Source organism: Ixodes scapularis, unplaced genomic scaffold, assembly GCF_016920785.2.
Source record: "Ixodes scapularis isolate PalLabHiFi unplaced genomic scaffold, ASM1692078v2 PGA_scaffold8__174_contigs__length_109621045, whole genome shotgun sequence".
In the NCBI taxonomy this organism is placed as follows: domain Eukaryota; kingdom Metazoa; phylum Arthropoda; class Arachnida; order Ixodida; family Ixodidae; genus Ixodes; species Ixodes scapularis.
The window spans coordinates 7,791,555-7,807,185 of record NW_024609883.1 but is presented as its reverse complement, the minus strand read 5'-3'; the positions used below and the strand labels follow the sequence as shown (position 1 = coordinate 7,807,185).

At 44.0% G+C, this 15,631-nt stretch overlaps 1 protein-coding gene across 1 annotated transcript; it reads left to right on the top strand.

Moving 5' to 3' along the window:
• Positions 1-1,846: 1,846 nt before the first annotated feature.
• Positions 1,847-15,107, top strand: LOC115309860. The gene is made up of 4 exons (XM_029968112.2): positions 1,847-1,910; positions 5,100-5,188; positions 6,796-6,915; positions 15,009-15,107. Exons 1-4 carry the CDS (start codon positions 1,847-1,849, stop codon positions 15,105-15,107), a joined length of 372 nt encoding a protein of 123 aa, XP_029823972.2.
• The last annotated feature ends 524 nt before the right edge of the window (positions 15,108-15,631 follow it).

Sequence of the window (15,631 nt, the reverse complement as noted above, 5' to 3'; positions counted from 1 at the left end):
TCGTTGCTCCTTTCCCTTTCTTGGACAGGTTCGCATTCTGACTCTTGTTTGGCGACTTTGGCCCGTAGCTGCAGTAAGCCTAACTCTGGCGCTCGTTTGACGATTTTGGGCCGAAGAGGACAGATACCAGCCGAACTACCAGGAAAACAAGCCTAACTTCCGCACTTCCTTTCCGAATTAAGGCCGTTTCCTGACTCTTACAAAAGAAGGTCAAATTTGGCTCTATTTGGGCTTCTTCGGGTTTTTCAAAACCCGAAACTTTCAGACATTTGCCAAATTTTGGCCCAGAGCTCTGTGCTACCTGGGAGCACAGTTAGTGTGGTCTCTGCAGGTGAGTTACACGGTCAGGTGGACATATTACAGGACACTGTCATCACGAGAGGCATATAATTAACTAAACTTTTGTTATTTATTTTTATAGCGTAAAAATAAGAATTTGCTTCGATGTAGAAACTTGCTCACCGTCAGTAAAATACCCTAAACAGGTATACTGAATAAATATATAGAGCATGCGGGAAGCACGGTAGTGCGCTAAAATTCACATTGGTTCAACAGGCGCATAGCTGACGGAAAGGAAACGCGGATGAGACGGAAAATGAAGGTCGGTCGGCGCGTGCACAGCCGCTCGTGCACAGCCTTGCGGCTGTGCACGAGCGGGTAGTAAACGATACCACCGTACGTACCACCCGATTGAAGTTTTTCTAAAGTTTAAAGGTGTCGTAGTGCTCGATGACGCTAAGCAAGTCTGCAATGAGAACCCTACGTTAACATTAAATATTTGAAAGTTAAATAATCCAATTTATGTAATTAATTGACTTAGCATGAACATTAGCACCTTATATTATGACCCCCTGGCCGCGTAACCAAGCTGTACAAAGCGCAGTGGTGTAGCTTTCATGGTTAAAAGAAAGAATCTGTAAAGCCTAAAACACAAAAAGACTTGCTTCAAATTTATAAACTTACTTTTGTTTGATTTTCACAAATATTCATTAAGAATGACGAGGGACTGACAGAACTCCAAAACGAAATAAAATTACTAGCTTACTATTTTATTTCTATGGATGTTATAAACTCCTCCAGGCTTTATATCTATACAATTAACAAATTACATACATAAGAAGCCCCGTTAAATGCTCGACTTTCTGCCCATTTATACACTAGAAATAAGGAATAGCTGCTCAGCGAATTCACCTTCCTTCTTTAAGCTTGTTGAAACAAGCGTCTCATGCCACCATTATTTGGGTGGCACAACGAGTTAATTATTAACAATAGAAATAAATAAAATAACGTTGTACGTTTGAAAGCTTGGCCCACATTGGTAGGTCAGTTAGGATTCGTTCGGACAGAACGAATCCTAACTAAATTTTCACCTCGGCGCTTTTCTTTTTTCTTTTCTGCGTATCGTTATCACCTGTGCGAGAAGGATATAGAAATTTGGAGAGGAAGCCTGACAAGGCAAATTTAAGGTAGAGTAGTTGTCTCGGGTCGGCGTGAAAGAATACGTTAAAAAATATCTCAGGGTAGGGGGACAAATTCTACATAGAACTTTGTCTTTCCATTTTCGAGACATGTATCAATATTTTTTTAAGTAAAAGCAAACAATTTGTAATTGCAATTAGAAATTGAATTCATTCAGTGCTACAAATTATTTAATTCTTAATTTGTCATTTTATACAATATCACATTGTATTTTAAAAAGGATGATTGAGACCACTCAGTTATTCGCCCACCTATTTGAATCCGTCAAAGAAACATTGGAAATATATGTATGTCTCTCTTAAGTTCAAACTGCCATGCTTTGTTTTCTTGTTTGTTATTGTTTTAGGTGGAAGATAACCTGAAAAGTATGATGAAAATAATGCTTCTGGCAATCTTTGCTGCGCTGGTCACTTTGCACGTCGACGTCGACGGTAAATATAATATCACATGTTAAACGCTGTCTGCCCTATATGTGTCTATAAACATTGATAGGAATGTACAGATAAGTACGATTTATCATAGATTGAGAATATCTATATATGATGGCCGTATATGATTATCGATTCCGGTCACAACACATACTCTACATATTGGGACGCAATCTATTTGCTCGTACTTTCAGTGCCTGTAACCGTATGCAGGCTAATTATAAATTGGTTTGACTGTGAACAACTGTTTTTTTGCAGTGTTTCGCTCATGTTGCCATAGTAACCCTCCTAAAAAACGTTTAGAATTCGAACAAGTGTCAAACTAGTTGACCCACTGAGACCATATGGTATTATGAGATTGTTGCACCCGTTTAATGCTAGTACCCTTTTGACACGGGTACCCGTCTAATACCGGCACCCGTTCATACAGGTACACATTCGATACGGCCTTATTAAAAGCAGCTTGTGGCTTCTGAGGAAACTTCTTTTTAGTCCCATATATGTACCGTCTAAAATAGCTTCACCCCTTCTGAAGAAAACCCTTTGAAATTTCAAGAGGTTCATACCGGTACCCGTTCAACCATAGCGGTATCTGTTTCGACCTTCGCTTAGCAGCATATTCGAGCTGCTCATCGGTGTAATCAAAATAATCCCAGGTTTAGTTAGCTCAACGGTTTGATCAAATCGTTTGCGGGTTTGATAAAACCACGTTCCTGTTCGAGCGTAGCGGTAGGAGAACCTGTTGGTATCGCACTGAGACGAGTGAACCGGTTTGAAACTGCTCACCAGTTCGTTCAAACCAGTGAGGAGTTCGACCAAATGGGTAAGCAGTTTGAACAAACCGGCTATTAGTTTGGTTATACCGCTGCTTCGTCACCATGGGGGGTGGATGGCCCGCTATCAGGGACTTAATGTTGGGACTTGAACCCGTTCGAACGTGTGACCGATGCTTTCGGCCGACCACCTCCGACCAGGTTCTCGCGAGAGTTGTACATGGGAAGCTCTGTTTACGCTTGTCACCACTATACTCCGCTTCCCCTTCTGATACACCGCAGGGGACGCTACAACATCATTAGTCCCGCTGTCCAGTCGTATCACGAGGCTAAGCGTCGCTTTGTCTTTCCCGAGGGTCAAGCGCGACTCTCCAACTGCTTTGGGTTGGCTCCGATTGCTGTAGCGTCCGATGCGGTCTTATGTAAGGTAAAACAGAGCATATTGTGTCAGTTAGTTTGTTATCAATACAATAAGCACGTCGGTGTCCCTCCATTTGCTTTTGTCCGTGTGCCTACTTCCGAGATTTGCGCACAGCTCGCGCAGCAAACATTCGAATATGGCGTAGCGGTTAAGGGTGTAGTTTAAGGATTTTTTATTGTAACTTATTTGCTTCAAAGTGGCTCAACACGCCGATAGACAAGACTGTACTAGTCCCCCAGATATTGTATAAAGAACAAGGAAATTTCACGAACGTTTTGAATTTTCTTATTTTGATCTCACCACGCTTAACGAACCGAGATCCCCTACTGGCAACATTGTAGTGTGACGAAAGAAATGGTACACTATGTGCAGTAAACTACGTTCCCAACTGACCGCAAGACGTTTGCTGGTGGGAAAAAAAATCCTCGGAAGCTCATTCATTGAGAAGCAAGAAAAAACACTCGACATTCTCGGTTTAAGCCCAGCTGCGTGACCTGAAATTTTGTACCATTTGTGATGTCACACGCTTGGAGAACACGCGGAAATTTGAATGTTGTTTTTGCCATAATATTAATTTCCGGTTTTTCTAATAGCTGTTTTGAATTTCGATACAATGAATAGCATACCCTGAGCTATAAAATCCGGGTAATCAGAAAATTCAATTTGTTTTGGTAGCTGAAGAAACAGCTGGAGTACCCCAGTTGATTCTCCAGTTGATTTTCTGCTTACCCCAGTTGATACTCCCCAGTCGGTACTCTCCAGTTGATACTCTATATGTAACTAGTCGGGAACTCCATATATATGTAACTAGTCGGGAACTTTCCTATTGTATGCAATAACTGATGCACTGAAGACCTTGAGTATTTCTACATCCGAATTTTATCATAAACCCGCACCCTTTGAATGAATTACAGCCTCAGGGAACCGATCTTGCGAGATTAGTTCAAGTGGTTTCCACTGAATATTTTCTTAATTATACTTTAAAACTGAATATAAGTATAAAATTCTATAGTTATTGCTCCCTCTTCTTCAATTACAAGAGCTATTGAGTGCAAGCTTCTTTACAGGGTTTTAGAAAAGTAAACTAATAATGATCTTCAAACTTACTATATAAGGTTTATGCTGAGTGAAGTGTGATTTTTTTCAACCCACGGCGGCTTCCTTCCTGTTGCTGTTTTGAAGCTTTTTTTCTTAGTCGCTTTGTTTGTATTACATTTGTGAAACATCTAAAAAACACATTTTGAAAGTTGTAAACCATAAAAGTAGAATATTTTTTCGTCATGTTTAACGCAACTGTGTTCTTTTATTTTTGATTGCGTGTTATTATTTTTGCAAGATGTCAGTCGTTTTGTTCTAATTATTTTACTAGAATAATAACTGTTTTCCGTGTTCCAGTACCCTTGAATGAAAGTTTTAACTTTTTTACTGAACAATGTAGATACTGTCGGTACTCCTTATTGCAGTGTGGAGCGATCACATGTTCATATTCTAATTGTCAACGTTCATTTAATAAAAATTTGACACTATAGGTATTTACACAAAGATACATTGGTCTAATTATAATTATTTAGGATAGATGTAGCTCCAGGGTGTACCGTTGTTTGTATATACCTGATGTTTCTGCGAAGACTTCTAAAAGTTCCTAAAAGTAGAGTGTTCTAGGAAAGGAACTATTTTGAGAACAAACTGGTGGACGTCACGCATTGCAAAAATTATGCCAGCTAGTAAAATAACTATTTAAATTTAAATAATTAATTTGTAGTAGGTGAATATAATAAACATGGTTTCAATTAGGAACAAAAGGGAAGTTCGGCGTGCGCGAAATGTACCACTCGGGCAGCAGGCGCAAGAACGGCGATAAAAAAACGCGTGTTGCACTCATATCATCCATGTTTTCGCAACATCTTTACGTGCAAAATATATTCAGATACTTTAATCTGAACAAAATTGTACATAATTGAAAGATAACAAATTAATTTTCACGTTCCTTTATTACAGGAGGGATTGTGAAACCAGAGGACGCATATGACTGCTACTGGAAAATTGCTAACGCGAGTGATAGAGTGTGTCGCAACCATGATCAAGATGTAAGTAAAATTTCGACAGTTCCTGTATTATGAGCACTTATAATCGGCCCTAAAACAGGTATGCACAATGAATCAACGGCTGGAGTGTTCATTAGCACTGCTGCCATGCTCTAAATGCATGTGAAAGGGAGTGGTCGGGACTTTCAAACCTTTCTGTCATGCTTCGGTAGAGAGTTTATGAGCAAAATAATTAAAATACGCAGCCAGCATTTTGCATCACCCTCGCTTGGCACAGAATTTTATTAATCGGCCTATAAAAAACAACCAAGGGCTGTAAAGCACTCGAATCGCTCTTTCTTGCTTAAGTTAAAGAGTGATGGCGCCAGTGTACCCTCAAACACTTCCCTCAAACACTTCCAGTTCCCAGCTAGACGGCGCGTTTCGCTGTATTTGAGAGATTAAATCCACGCGCTATTTTTTGGGAAAATGGTCTCTCATTTGACTCTTGCAGAAAATTCCCTGTTAGGGGGGGTGGAAGAATGATGCATAAACATTACCGGAACTGGGAGTGCGCCCGGGCTGCCGAATAAATAACGCCACTAAGTTTGTTAAAAAAAAGCGAATAGAAAGGAAGGTATCGCTCACTTAGCATGCAAAATGAGAAACCGCGTACAGTCACGTGGGGTTGGCAAGCGCCTGACGAAGACTAGCGTCGCTTCAAAAGCGCTCTTTTGGAACAAAAATGGTCCCCGCGCGGCTATCTGCTTGCCGATATGTTTTATAAAACTCTCAGTAATTAGCTTTATTTGGAGGCTTGCACCACTGCATGGTAAATAGCCACCCTTTCGCTGGCCCGGAAATCACCTGCTTTTACCGATCTATTTTAGTTTGGACTGTAGATTAGAATGTTAAGGAGTAAAATGCTGAGCGTTGAGGGATGTCAGCTTCGAGTGTAAGTGGCACTAACTGCTAAAGGTATATGCACGAGTGAAAAAGAAAACAAAATCATGGCAAGACTGAAACATATGGAAACACAACGCAAAACCTGAATCTAAATCAGCACTTCATGAACATTAAAGAATAAAACAGTTTTTTAACTCCTTGTGAAGCTTTATAGTTCCCTGCACCAGGATAATATAAGGAGCGTTACCGTACAATTGATTGACGCCACCGAGCTCCAAAAGTGTCATAAATGGTTATACTGCCAAAAAAAAAGTGTAAAGGTCGAGTTTGTCTTTTTATAAATACCCAAATGAAATCAAAGAATACCTACGTTTTAACGTAGCAAAGCTTGCATCAATTTTGTTGTAAGTCTATTGGTAGCTATTGTATTGTTTCGCTGTATTGACACGAAACTATAATTTATAAAAGCGAGTTTGTGCTGTATCGCCTAACGTTTTCGAAACGTCGCTATGTCGTTGTCCTTGATTTCCAGCTAGTGTCTAGGAGGCACTGTTATAAGACGTAACGAAATTGTTTTCCCCGCGCCAATTATTCAGCATGAAAGCAATGTTTTTCTAAAATGCATGCTATTCTAATCTCCAAGGTACAGCGAGTTAGGAACAGGTCACGAGTATTCCAATGAATTTCTTTTCTACTTCTGTTGCATTTTGGCCCGAAATGAAATGGCAATGGCTTTATAACGCATTTCATTTTGTCCTTTTCAGGGATTTTTCTTTTTCAACTTTCTCACTTGTTCGGCACGATGCAAATCTGATAACATCGAACGGCGACTGCCTCCCGGAATAACGTGCGACGAAGAATATTCCCCGAGGGACGGTAGCCTGGTGAGACATTTATTATTAAGTCGAAAAATAATTTTAGGTTACCCTTACCAAGGATAATTGCTAAGAACTTGCTGGAGCTGACGCCCTTTGTATCTGGCAATGAAGGGGGGGAGGGGGGGGTGAAGCCTACCTGCAGTCATCTTTGTATGTTGGTATGCAAAGCATGAGCCAAGTTTTCTCTTGTGTTCATGTTGTGCTTTATTACTGTTCGTCGGATATCTTTCGGAGGCGTACACAAGCAACTGCACCTTGCGCGCCAACGGCCTCTGTCATGTCTTCGGGTCATAATCAAGGTTAGTCTCATTTATTTGTAAAGCGCACCGCGATCTTCCTGAAAGCAAGCCTACCAACTCGCTCCTCTCTCCATGAAGAGCTCAGGCTCGACCCCCCTATCTCCGCTTGCGGCTCCGCTCTCACTGGGGCCGGCCACCTCCTTGGGCGCTAACACCTGCTCCAGGACCATAGGAGACGAAACACTATCGGGACATCCCCCCATAATAAACCCCTTTCGTTCACCGACCTTTCACTCTCCCCCCTTCCCTAAACCAAAGATGATATTCCGAGCAACGGCTACGAAAAACACTCCCTTTGCCTTCCCTTCTTATAAAACTCTACAGGGTTGGGCAGTATCGCGATACAAATGTATCGCAAGAGTATCTTGGAGATGCTTTTGGGTATCTGTAATTCTGTGTCGAGATAGACGTGAGAAATGTATTTTTATCTCAGTAGTGAAACACATTAACAGTGTATCGCTTGTATCAAGATACTTTGCCAGATTTGGGTATCTCGTTAGATTCGCTACGCCTTTCGTCGTGCATGCCACGCAGTATTGACCGTTCTGTAACTATCTGGTTCACCAAAGGTAACATGTTTTCTTTAGCGGCATTAAGATAAACAAAGATTTCGAGGTAAGGGCAACAGCATAAAATGGCACCAAAAAGAAGCACAAGCATAAATTATCATTCGCATTCGCCACGAACTGCACTCACCCCACCCAGCACCATTCGGGAGCAAACGCATTTCTATAAGTATCTGTACCTGTATTCCGGAATACTTTTTCGCTGGGTTTGCAGAAGTATCTTAGAGATATCCCGTTGCATCAAAAACAAATGTATCTCAGTATCTGTATTTTGGGCCTTAAAATGCACGCAACTCAGTATTTGTGTTTCCAAATACTTTCTGGAGTATCTCTGCTCAGCCATGATACCCTACTGCTACTCCAGCAGATGTTCGTGCAAGGCGTTTCAGCTAACTTGTGCCTAAACTTAAAACAAGGTTGAGCTCTACGCGTGTCAAAATACCGCAGTATCTCTAACAGCCATATCGAGCAAGTCAAGGTATTGTCGCGACGGTCAAAACTGCTTAAATAACAAAAAAAACATTAGTTAAATTTTCGCACATTGCTTTGTGGTTGAATCTCGCAATACAAAACTTGTAGACCGTGTTGAGAAATACCATACCGTGCTTTTTTCCATCAGAATAGTCTTCGCGTATCTATTTGTTTCAATCTATTAAGAAAGCGCGAGAAAATAAAAACATATCGCGAGACTAATGGCTCAGACATCGCAGTTCACCTGTGGGTAGTCACGCGGGATTTTCGGTCAACCTCGCGCTTTACATAATGTTTGATAAATTCGAAAGAAAATAGCTACCTCGATGAAAACTACATAATGGGATTTTGTTTTACACGCACTGCAACGTTTTTTTAATGGTTTACCCAAAAAGGAAGAAACTAAGCGGTTAGCTACTCCGATTTTATTAATAGGCCAGTTTGGCATACCCCAAAAAATAGCTGCTGTGTCGTTAGCACTTCCCAACTACATGCGAAATGCACCGCATTGATAGGGCCTTTTCACGCTCGAGCACCTTTGGCGGGCACAGGAATAATGACACTGAAGGGTGCATGACAATTTTTTGTGGCTATATAAAGACGTCACAATGTCGCGGAACACTGTACTGTCACGTGAGTACGTGGTGTCGCGCTAAGTCACTATATGTTACAATATATTTTCCCCCGACATCAGTGTCAGGTGACGCCACCTGACGCGACGCCACATTGCTACGTCATGGTACGAGACGCAGTCACGTGACCTAATGATGTCAGTGCCACGTGACCTTATATCTGACGTCACAGTGTAATTTCAGGATGTAACCTGACTTGACACTACCAGGTGACGCGCTTCACGGGACACTGTGACGCCCATGGTTCACGTGTCGTCACCGGGCTCTGTAATGTTCTGATGTCGGCCAAAGTCAAAATGCCACGTGGTGCAATAGGTCAATGTTGTGTCAAAGTGTCGATGGCTGTTTGAAGGGACGACATACATCGGTTTCTGAACGTATCGAGCGTGAGCGCGAGCGTGAACGTATCGAACATGAAGATGGCTTGCGAAAGGTTTGCACAAAAATGGCCGAAGAACGCCCATTAAAATTAAATGCACCGAACAAATGTTCCAGAGTAGTGAGTTAGAAATGAAAAAAAAAAAACATGAGGCACCTACTTACGATGGTTGTGTGCTCACCAAAGTCGTCTGAGCGGTGCAGCAGCCGATAGATCTCTGCGTCAACAGGTGGGGGCCTGCCATGGAAGGCACCAAGTACCGCATTTTTCAGCATTAACTTGGTGATGGCAGCACTGTGGTCTGTGGCTTATTTTGGAGGTTTCTCTCCTCGTTGAGGCGTCTCAACCAGCGTAGACTTGCAGGGGAGTCCGGAGGTCGAAGCCAAAGCTCCTCCAGAAAACGTCGGCGGACATCCTTCGTCCTCTGACAGCCCCCGTACCAGAGAGCAACCTTCACTCGCTTTTTAGGAGCTAAGCGCACCATGAAGACGGCTTGCATCCCTAAGCAGCGCGGATAAAGGTTACAGACAAGGAAAGAAACGCGGTAAAAACAAGAGACTGCAAAGCGGATGACATTAGCCGAAAATAATTGTCGAAACATATAACACGAAAATACAAATCTGTTTTGGAGTTCTTTTTTCATCTTCGAGTTTTATATTTTAATGTTAAAATAAAATAATAATGCACGAAAATTCGCAATAAAAAAAAAACGGATTGCTTCTAGCTCTTAAACATTTTCTGCTCTATTGTCGAGGTCGAGGGAAGCGCCCGCCATAGCCGCCTGTTGAGAGCCTAGCTTGAAGAGAAGGTCCATCTCAAACCACGGGGAGCGTTTGCAATGTCACAGCTGACGCCTTCTGCGGGGATCGGTCGCAAGTCCGCATGCGCTGCGTTTTCGCATGGCGAGAAGGAAAGCAGGGGGAAAGGCGGAGACGTTAGCAGACGATCAACACTTTCGGCTCCTCCTCGCAGCTCGTCTTGCAAACGCGACCATAAGCCACGTGACTCCGATTGAGCAGTTGGATACTTTTTGCAACAGTCTCTCTATCTACCTGCGATCTTACTTGTCGCCCTCTGTCGGTTGTTGCGACAATCAGATGCGTTTTGGTAGCAGAGGGACGCAGTAGGTAGGGATTTTAAGTTTTTCATTCTGTGCCTTTTGCTGGGGAAATTTGTGCAGGGAAATCTGCATTTCATTAACGCACGCTCTTCGGCCACGTCTGTACAAAATCTTGGTTCAATACCTTTACAAGCGGATTTATCTGGTCCCTTCACCGATCCCGTTGCTTTGCGCTCTATATCTAAGTCAATGTCATAGTGTCGAGTGACGTCACCGTGTCAAGTACTAACATGGTGTCACGTCATGCGATGTCCCTTCACGTTACGCACCGGGCAGCAGGAATATTGAAACGGTGGGCAGTATTGTGCCTCCTCCGTCATGATGACAGCCTTCTCCGCGCAGGATTTCCCTCAAATCTCCTTCGCACTATCCACCAGCGACTCATTGCAGCATCTAACTGCCCAACCCAAAAACAGGAAAAAAAAAGTAAAGCTTCTTTTTGATACTGTATGTGCACAATATTGCTCACCGTTTAAAACCTCTCGCTACCCGGTACGATGCTAAAGTAGTCCTAAAAATTTTAAAGTAAACATTTGAGAGATCTGTCTGGTTGGGAGTAATTAATATTAAAAAATTCGAACACCAACTAAGCCCTTCTGTAGGGACCCAACGTTTAAAGGCCAATTCGGCCTCTTCTTCAGGGGCGACGACGGCTATGGCCGTTGAGGAGCAGTGTCCTTTTATTTTTCTCCTACGGCGTGTGTCTGGTCTTCTTCTTCTACGGCTGTGCCTTTTTCAATGATGTGACGAAGCCCATTCACATAGGCGGATGGTAAAGCCCCTAGAGATCTGTTGATGTTCTGTGGCGTTGTTTGAATGTGCCATGATTCTAGGAACAGTCTTTTTCGAGGATTTGTCTCAACGTCAACGATACATGCGTTGTCGAAGTCAATGCGATGGTCCTGGACGTCGCAATGGTCAGCAATCGCGCTACGCTCGTGATCGAACTTGCGCACGTCGTTTCTATGTTGACGGATTCCCTCTCTAAAGTTCTTCGTTTCGCCGATGTATGAGGCCGCGCAAACCCCGCACGGAATCTTACATACAACGCCTTGGGCCCTTTCTTTACCAGGGCGTTCTTTTGGGCGTGGCATGAGTCGTCCAAGGGTAGACACAGGTTTGTGCGCTAGTTGGATACCCTCTTTCGCAAGCACACGTGCCTGTGCCTCGCTTGTTCCGTTGATGTAGGGAACGCTGATGCGGGAGGTTGGGCGGAAATTCGAACTTAACTGTTGCTGCACGTGTCGTTGGTTCCGGCCTACACGGCGGGCAACGCGATGGATGAAGCTGCTCGTGTAGCCGTTTTTCTTAAGGTCAGCAATGACGGTTTGTTCCTCCTTTCTTTTGTCCTCTTCTGATGAGCAGATGGTCTTTGCCCTAGTTAAGAGTGTCCTGACCACCGACGCCTTATGATTGGCTGGGTGGCTGGATTGAAGCTGGAGGTAGCGTTCAGTGTGCGTCGGTTTTCGGTATACAGACAATTTTAGCTGTTCCTTTTGCCGTTTTACTAGCACGTCCAGGAAAGGTAAGGTGCCGTCCTTTTCGCGCTCCACAGTGAACTGGATGGCCGGCTCGATGGTGTTGAGATGCGCCAGGAATTTGTCCACTTCAGATTTTTCCAGGACGCAGAAGCAGTCATCTACATACGGCAAGACAATCTTGGGTGGTGTAGATAATGACTGCAGTGCCTTCTGTTCAATAGCTTGAATGCAGAGGTCTGCCGTGGTGACGGAGATGGAAGCACCCATCGCGGTTCCACTGGTCTGCTTGAAGAACTCCCCCTTAAAGCTGACATATGTACTGTCGAGGCAGAGCTCAAGGAGGCGGCACAGTTGATCCACGCTGAGGTTCGTTCTGTCGCTGAGGTTTTTGTCTTTTTCTAAAGCGTTCCTAGCCGTGGCGACTGCCAGGGGAACAGGAACACTTGTAAAAAGCGAGATGACGTCGAACGATACCATGGTGTCCTCAGCGCTCAACTTTAATAGTGCAACCTTCTCTACGAAATCGCTGGAATTGCGCACATAGGTCGTCGCATTTCCCACAAGAGGAGAAAAGGTATGATGAAGATAGTTGGAAAGAGCACGAAGTGGCGAGGTGGTAAAATCTACAATAGGCCGAAGAGGAACGCTAGGCTTGTCAATCTTCGGAAGACCATACAAGCCTGGAGCAGATCCATTCCTACATAGAAGTCGCAGGTGGAGGCTTCTTGACTCAGGGTGCTTCTTGAAGATGTCCGCTAGAACTTTGTTCATTCTTTCCTGGACTTGTGATGTACGGTCCTTTGGCAGCTTGGGTGATGTAGATAATGACTGCAGTGCCTTCTTCTGTTCAATAGCTTCCATGCTGAGGTTTGCCGTGGTGACGGAGATGGAAGCACCCGCGATGGGTGCTTCCATCTCCGTCACCGCGGCAAACCTCTGCATGGAAGCTATTGAACAGAAGGCACTGCAGTCATTATCTACACCACCCAAGATTTTCTTGCGGTATGTTGATGACTGCTTCTCAGTCCTGGCCAAATCTGAAGTGCACAAATTCCTGGCGCATCTCAACACCATCGAGCCGGCCATCCGGTTCACTGTGGAGCGCGAAAAGGACGGCACCTTACCTTTCCTGGACGTGCTAGTAAAACGGCAAAAGGAACAGCTAAAATTCTCTGTATACCGAAAACCGACGCACACTGGACGCTACCTCCAGTTTCAATCCAGCCACCCAGCCAATCATAAGGCGTCGGTGGTCAGGACACTCTTAACCAGGGCAAAGACCACCTGCTCATCAGAAGAGGACAAAAGAAAGGAGGAACAAACCGTCATTGTTGACCTTAAGAAAAACGGCTACACGAGCAGCTTCATCCATCGCGTTGCCCGCCGTGTAGGCCGAAACCAACGACACGTGCAGCAACAGTTAAGTGCGAATTTCCGCCCAACCTCCCGCATCAGCGTTCCCTATATCAGCGGAACAAGCGAGGCACTGGCACGTGTGCTTGCGAAAGAGGGTATCCAACTAGCGCACAAACCTGTGTCTACCCTTGGACGACTCATGCCACACCCAAAAGATTGCCCTGGTAAAGAAAGGGCCCAATACGCTATATATAAGATTCCGTGCGGGGTTTGCGCGGCCTCATACATCGGCGAAACGAAGAACTTTAGAGAGGGAATCTGTCAACATAAAAACGACGTGCGCAAGTTCGATCACGAGCGTAGCGCGGTCGCTGAGCATTGCGACGTCCAGGACCATCGCATTGACTTCGACAACGCATGTATCGTTGACGTTGAGACAAATCCTCGAAAAAGACTGTTCCTAGAATCATGGCACATTCAAACAACGCCACAGAACATCAACAGATCTCTAGGGGCTTTACCATCTGCCTATGTGAATGGGCTTCGTCACATTATTGAAAAAGGCAGAGCCATAGAAGAAGACCAGACACACGCCGTAGAAGAAAAAGGAAAGGACACTGTTCCTCAACGGCCATAGCCGTGGTCGCCCCTGAAGAAGAGGCCGAATTGGCCTTGAAACTTTGGGTCCCTACACAGGGCTTGGTTGGTGTTCGAATTTTTTAATATTAAAAGTAGTCCTCACGTGAAGAATGAGGTTGAGGCACCTTTGAAAGCGTGTCAACAATCCAGACCCTCCATGAGAGTGTTCCATCAATCACCCGAAAAAATGCATCAACTGCCAAGAAGGACCTATTTCATTCGGTTATGTTGCGGTGGCCAGTACATCGGCCAGACAAGGAGATACCTGAATGTTCGCTTCAAGAACCACTTTCTGCAAGTCTCAAAGGTCCCCTCTGATTTCTATGATCACATAGTCGTGCGCGCACGCATTTGTCCCGACTGCGCCCCCCCCCCCCCCCTCACTTTCATCAAAACAGAAGCTCTAGGTACACACATCACCAAGCTTGCAGGAGGAATGATTGAATCTTGCAAGATCAGCAAGCTAGGGGGAGGAATGACATGGATCTTGCAAGATCAGCAAGCTACGGGAGGTATGATTGAATCTTGCAAGATCAGCAAGCTAGAGGGAGGAATGATTGAATCTTGCAAGATCAAGCGGTCCTTCAGCAATGTGTCGACGGCAGAGCTAAATTTCTTATCGCACGAGCTGTTACAGCAGCCTCTTTTTTTTTTGTTGTTGTTGTCATCTCCGCTTTTTTGTTCTTTCTTCTTTTTTTGTCTCCACTTCAATTCCTTCCTATGTTCTTTTCCTTTACTTCTGCCCTAAGGGAATACCGTTGAATTTCAGTAGATGCCGTCGCTCATTGAAATAATTATGTATGTCTGCGTTTGCCCCACTAAACGTCTTTATTCGTCCTTTGTTTTTGTCTTGTCAAAACGTGCGAGGGAAATAGGTGCAGTATGCAGGAGTAACACTTGAAACTGCGGGTCATACGTGAAGTTACACCTTGTGCGAAACATAAATTTAATGCGAAATAGAAATATGTGACCCAATCGCCTGTAATAAAATGAATTCGCAGTTTTCTACATAATTAAAAGAGTAGATATGCCTTTGCGCAACATCTGTTGCATGTACTCACGTGGGCTGAGTACAGTGTAAAACCTTGATAATTATACGAACCTGAACCAATTAAAATGTACTAATTTTGATAAACCTTATTTTTCTTGTGCGCAGGAATGTCTGGGTGAAATTGGTCAAAACGACGAACCCCTATTATGCCTAGGCTGCACACCTGATGTCATCAGCAAGCTGAGCAGATGGCAGTCGGGGTGAGATATCCAGGCAGCATTTCGGTCTTGGTAGCAGAGGTTAATTGTGACACCACTGACACTGCATATAAAACTGTCAGACCTGATTGATGTTAGGACAGCAAGGTTGAGGTCCTTTTCTTCCTTTTGATGACGAAAATAAAACGCTATATTCTAACCTTTGCTGTGTATGATACATGAACTACACGCGGTGCTTTTGATCAATTAAAATAATGGGGACCTGCAGTGTCATCATGGAAATAACACCGTGTGTCACAAACGGGAAGACAGACGAAAAAACAAACGGGCCTGTTGATCAAATTCCTCCTAGCTCCACCCCGCGTTTGCAGTCGTTCTCTTGGATTCCCACAATGCCCAAAAATCGCAAAGTGGTCTAAGCAATTAGCCTCGGAGGTCAAAACAATATTGGAATGCTCGGTATCGTCAAAAGCCTTCAGATCATTCAAACGTTACCTTTGCCTTATAGACGTATTGCTATGTTACCCAAGCATCAAGGAGAATGCAGGGATTGGTATTCCACGCGGCGCA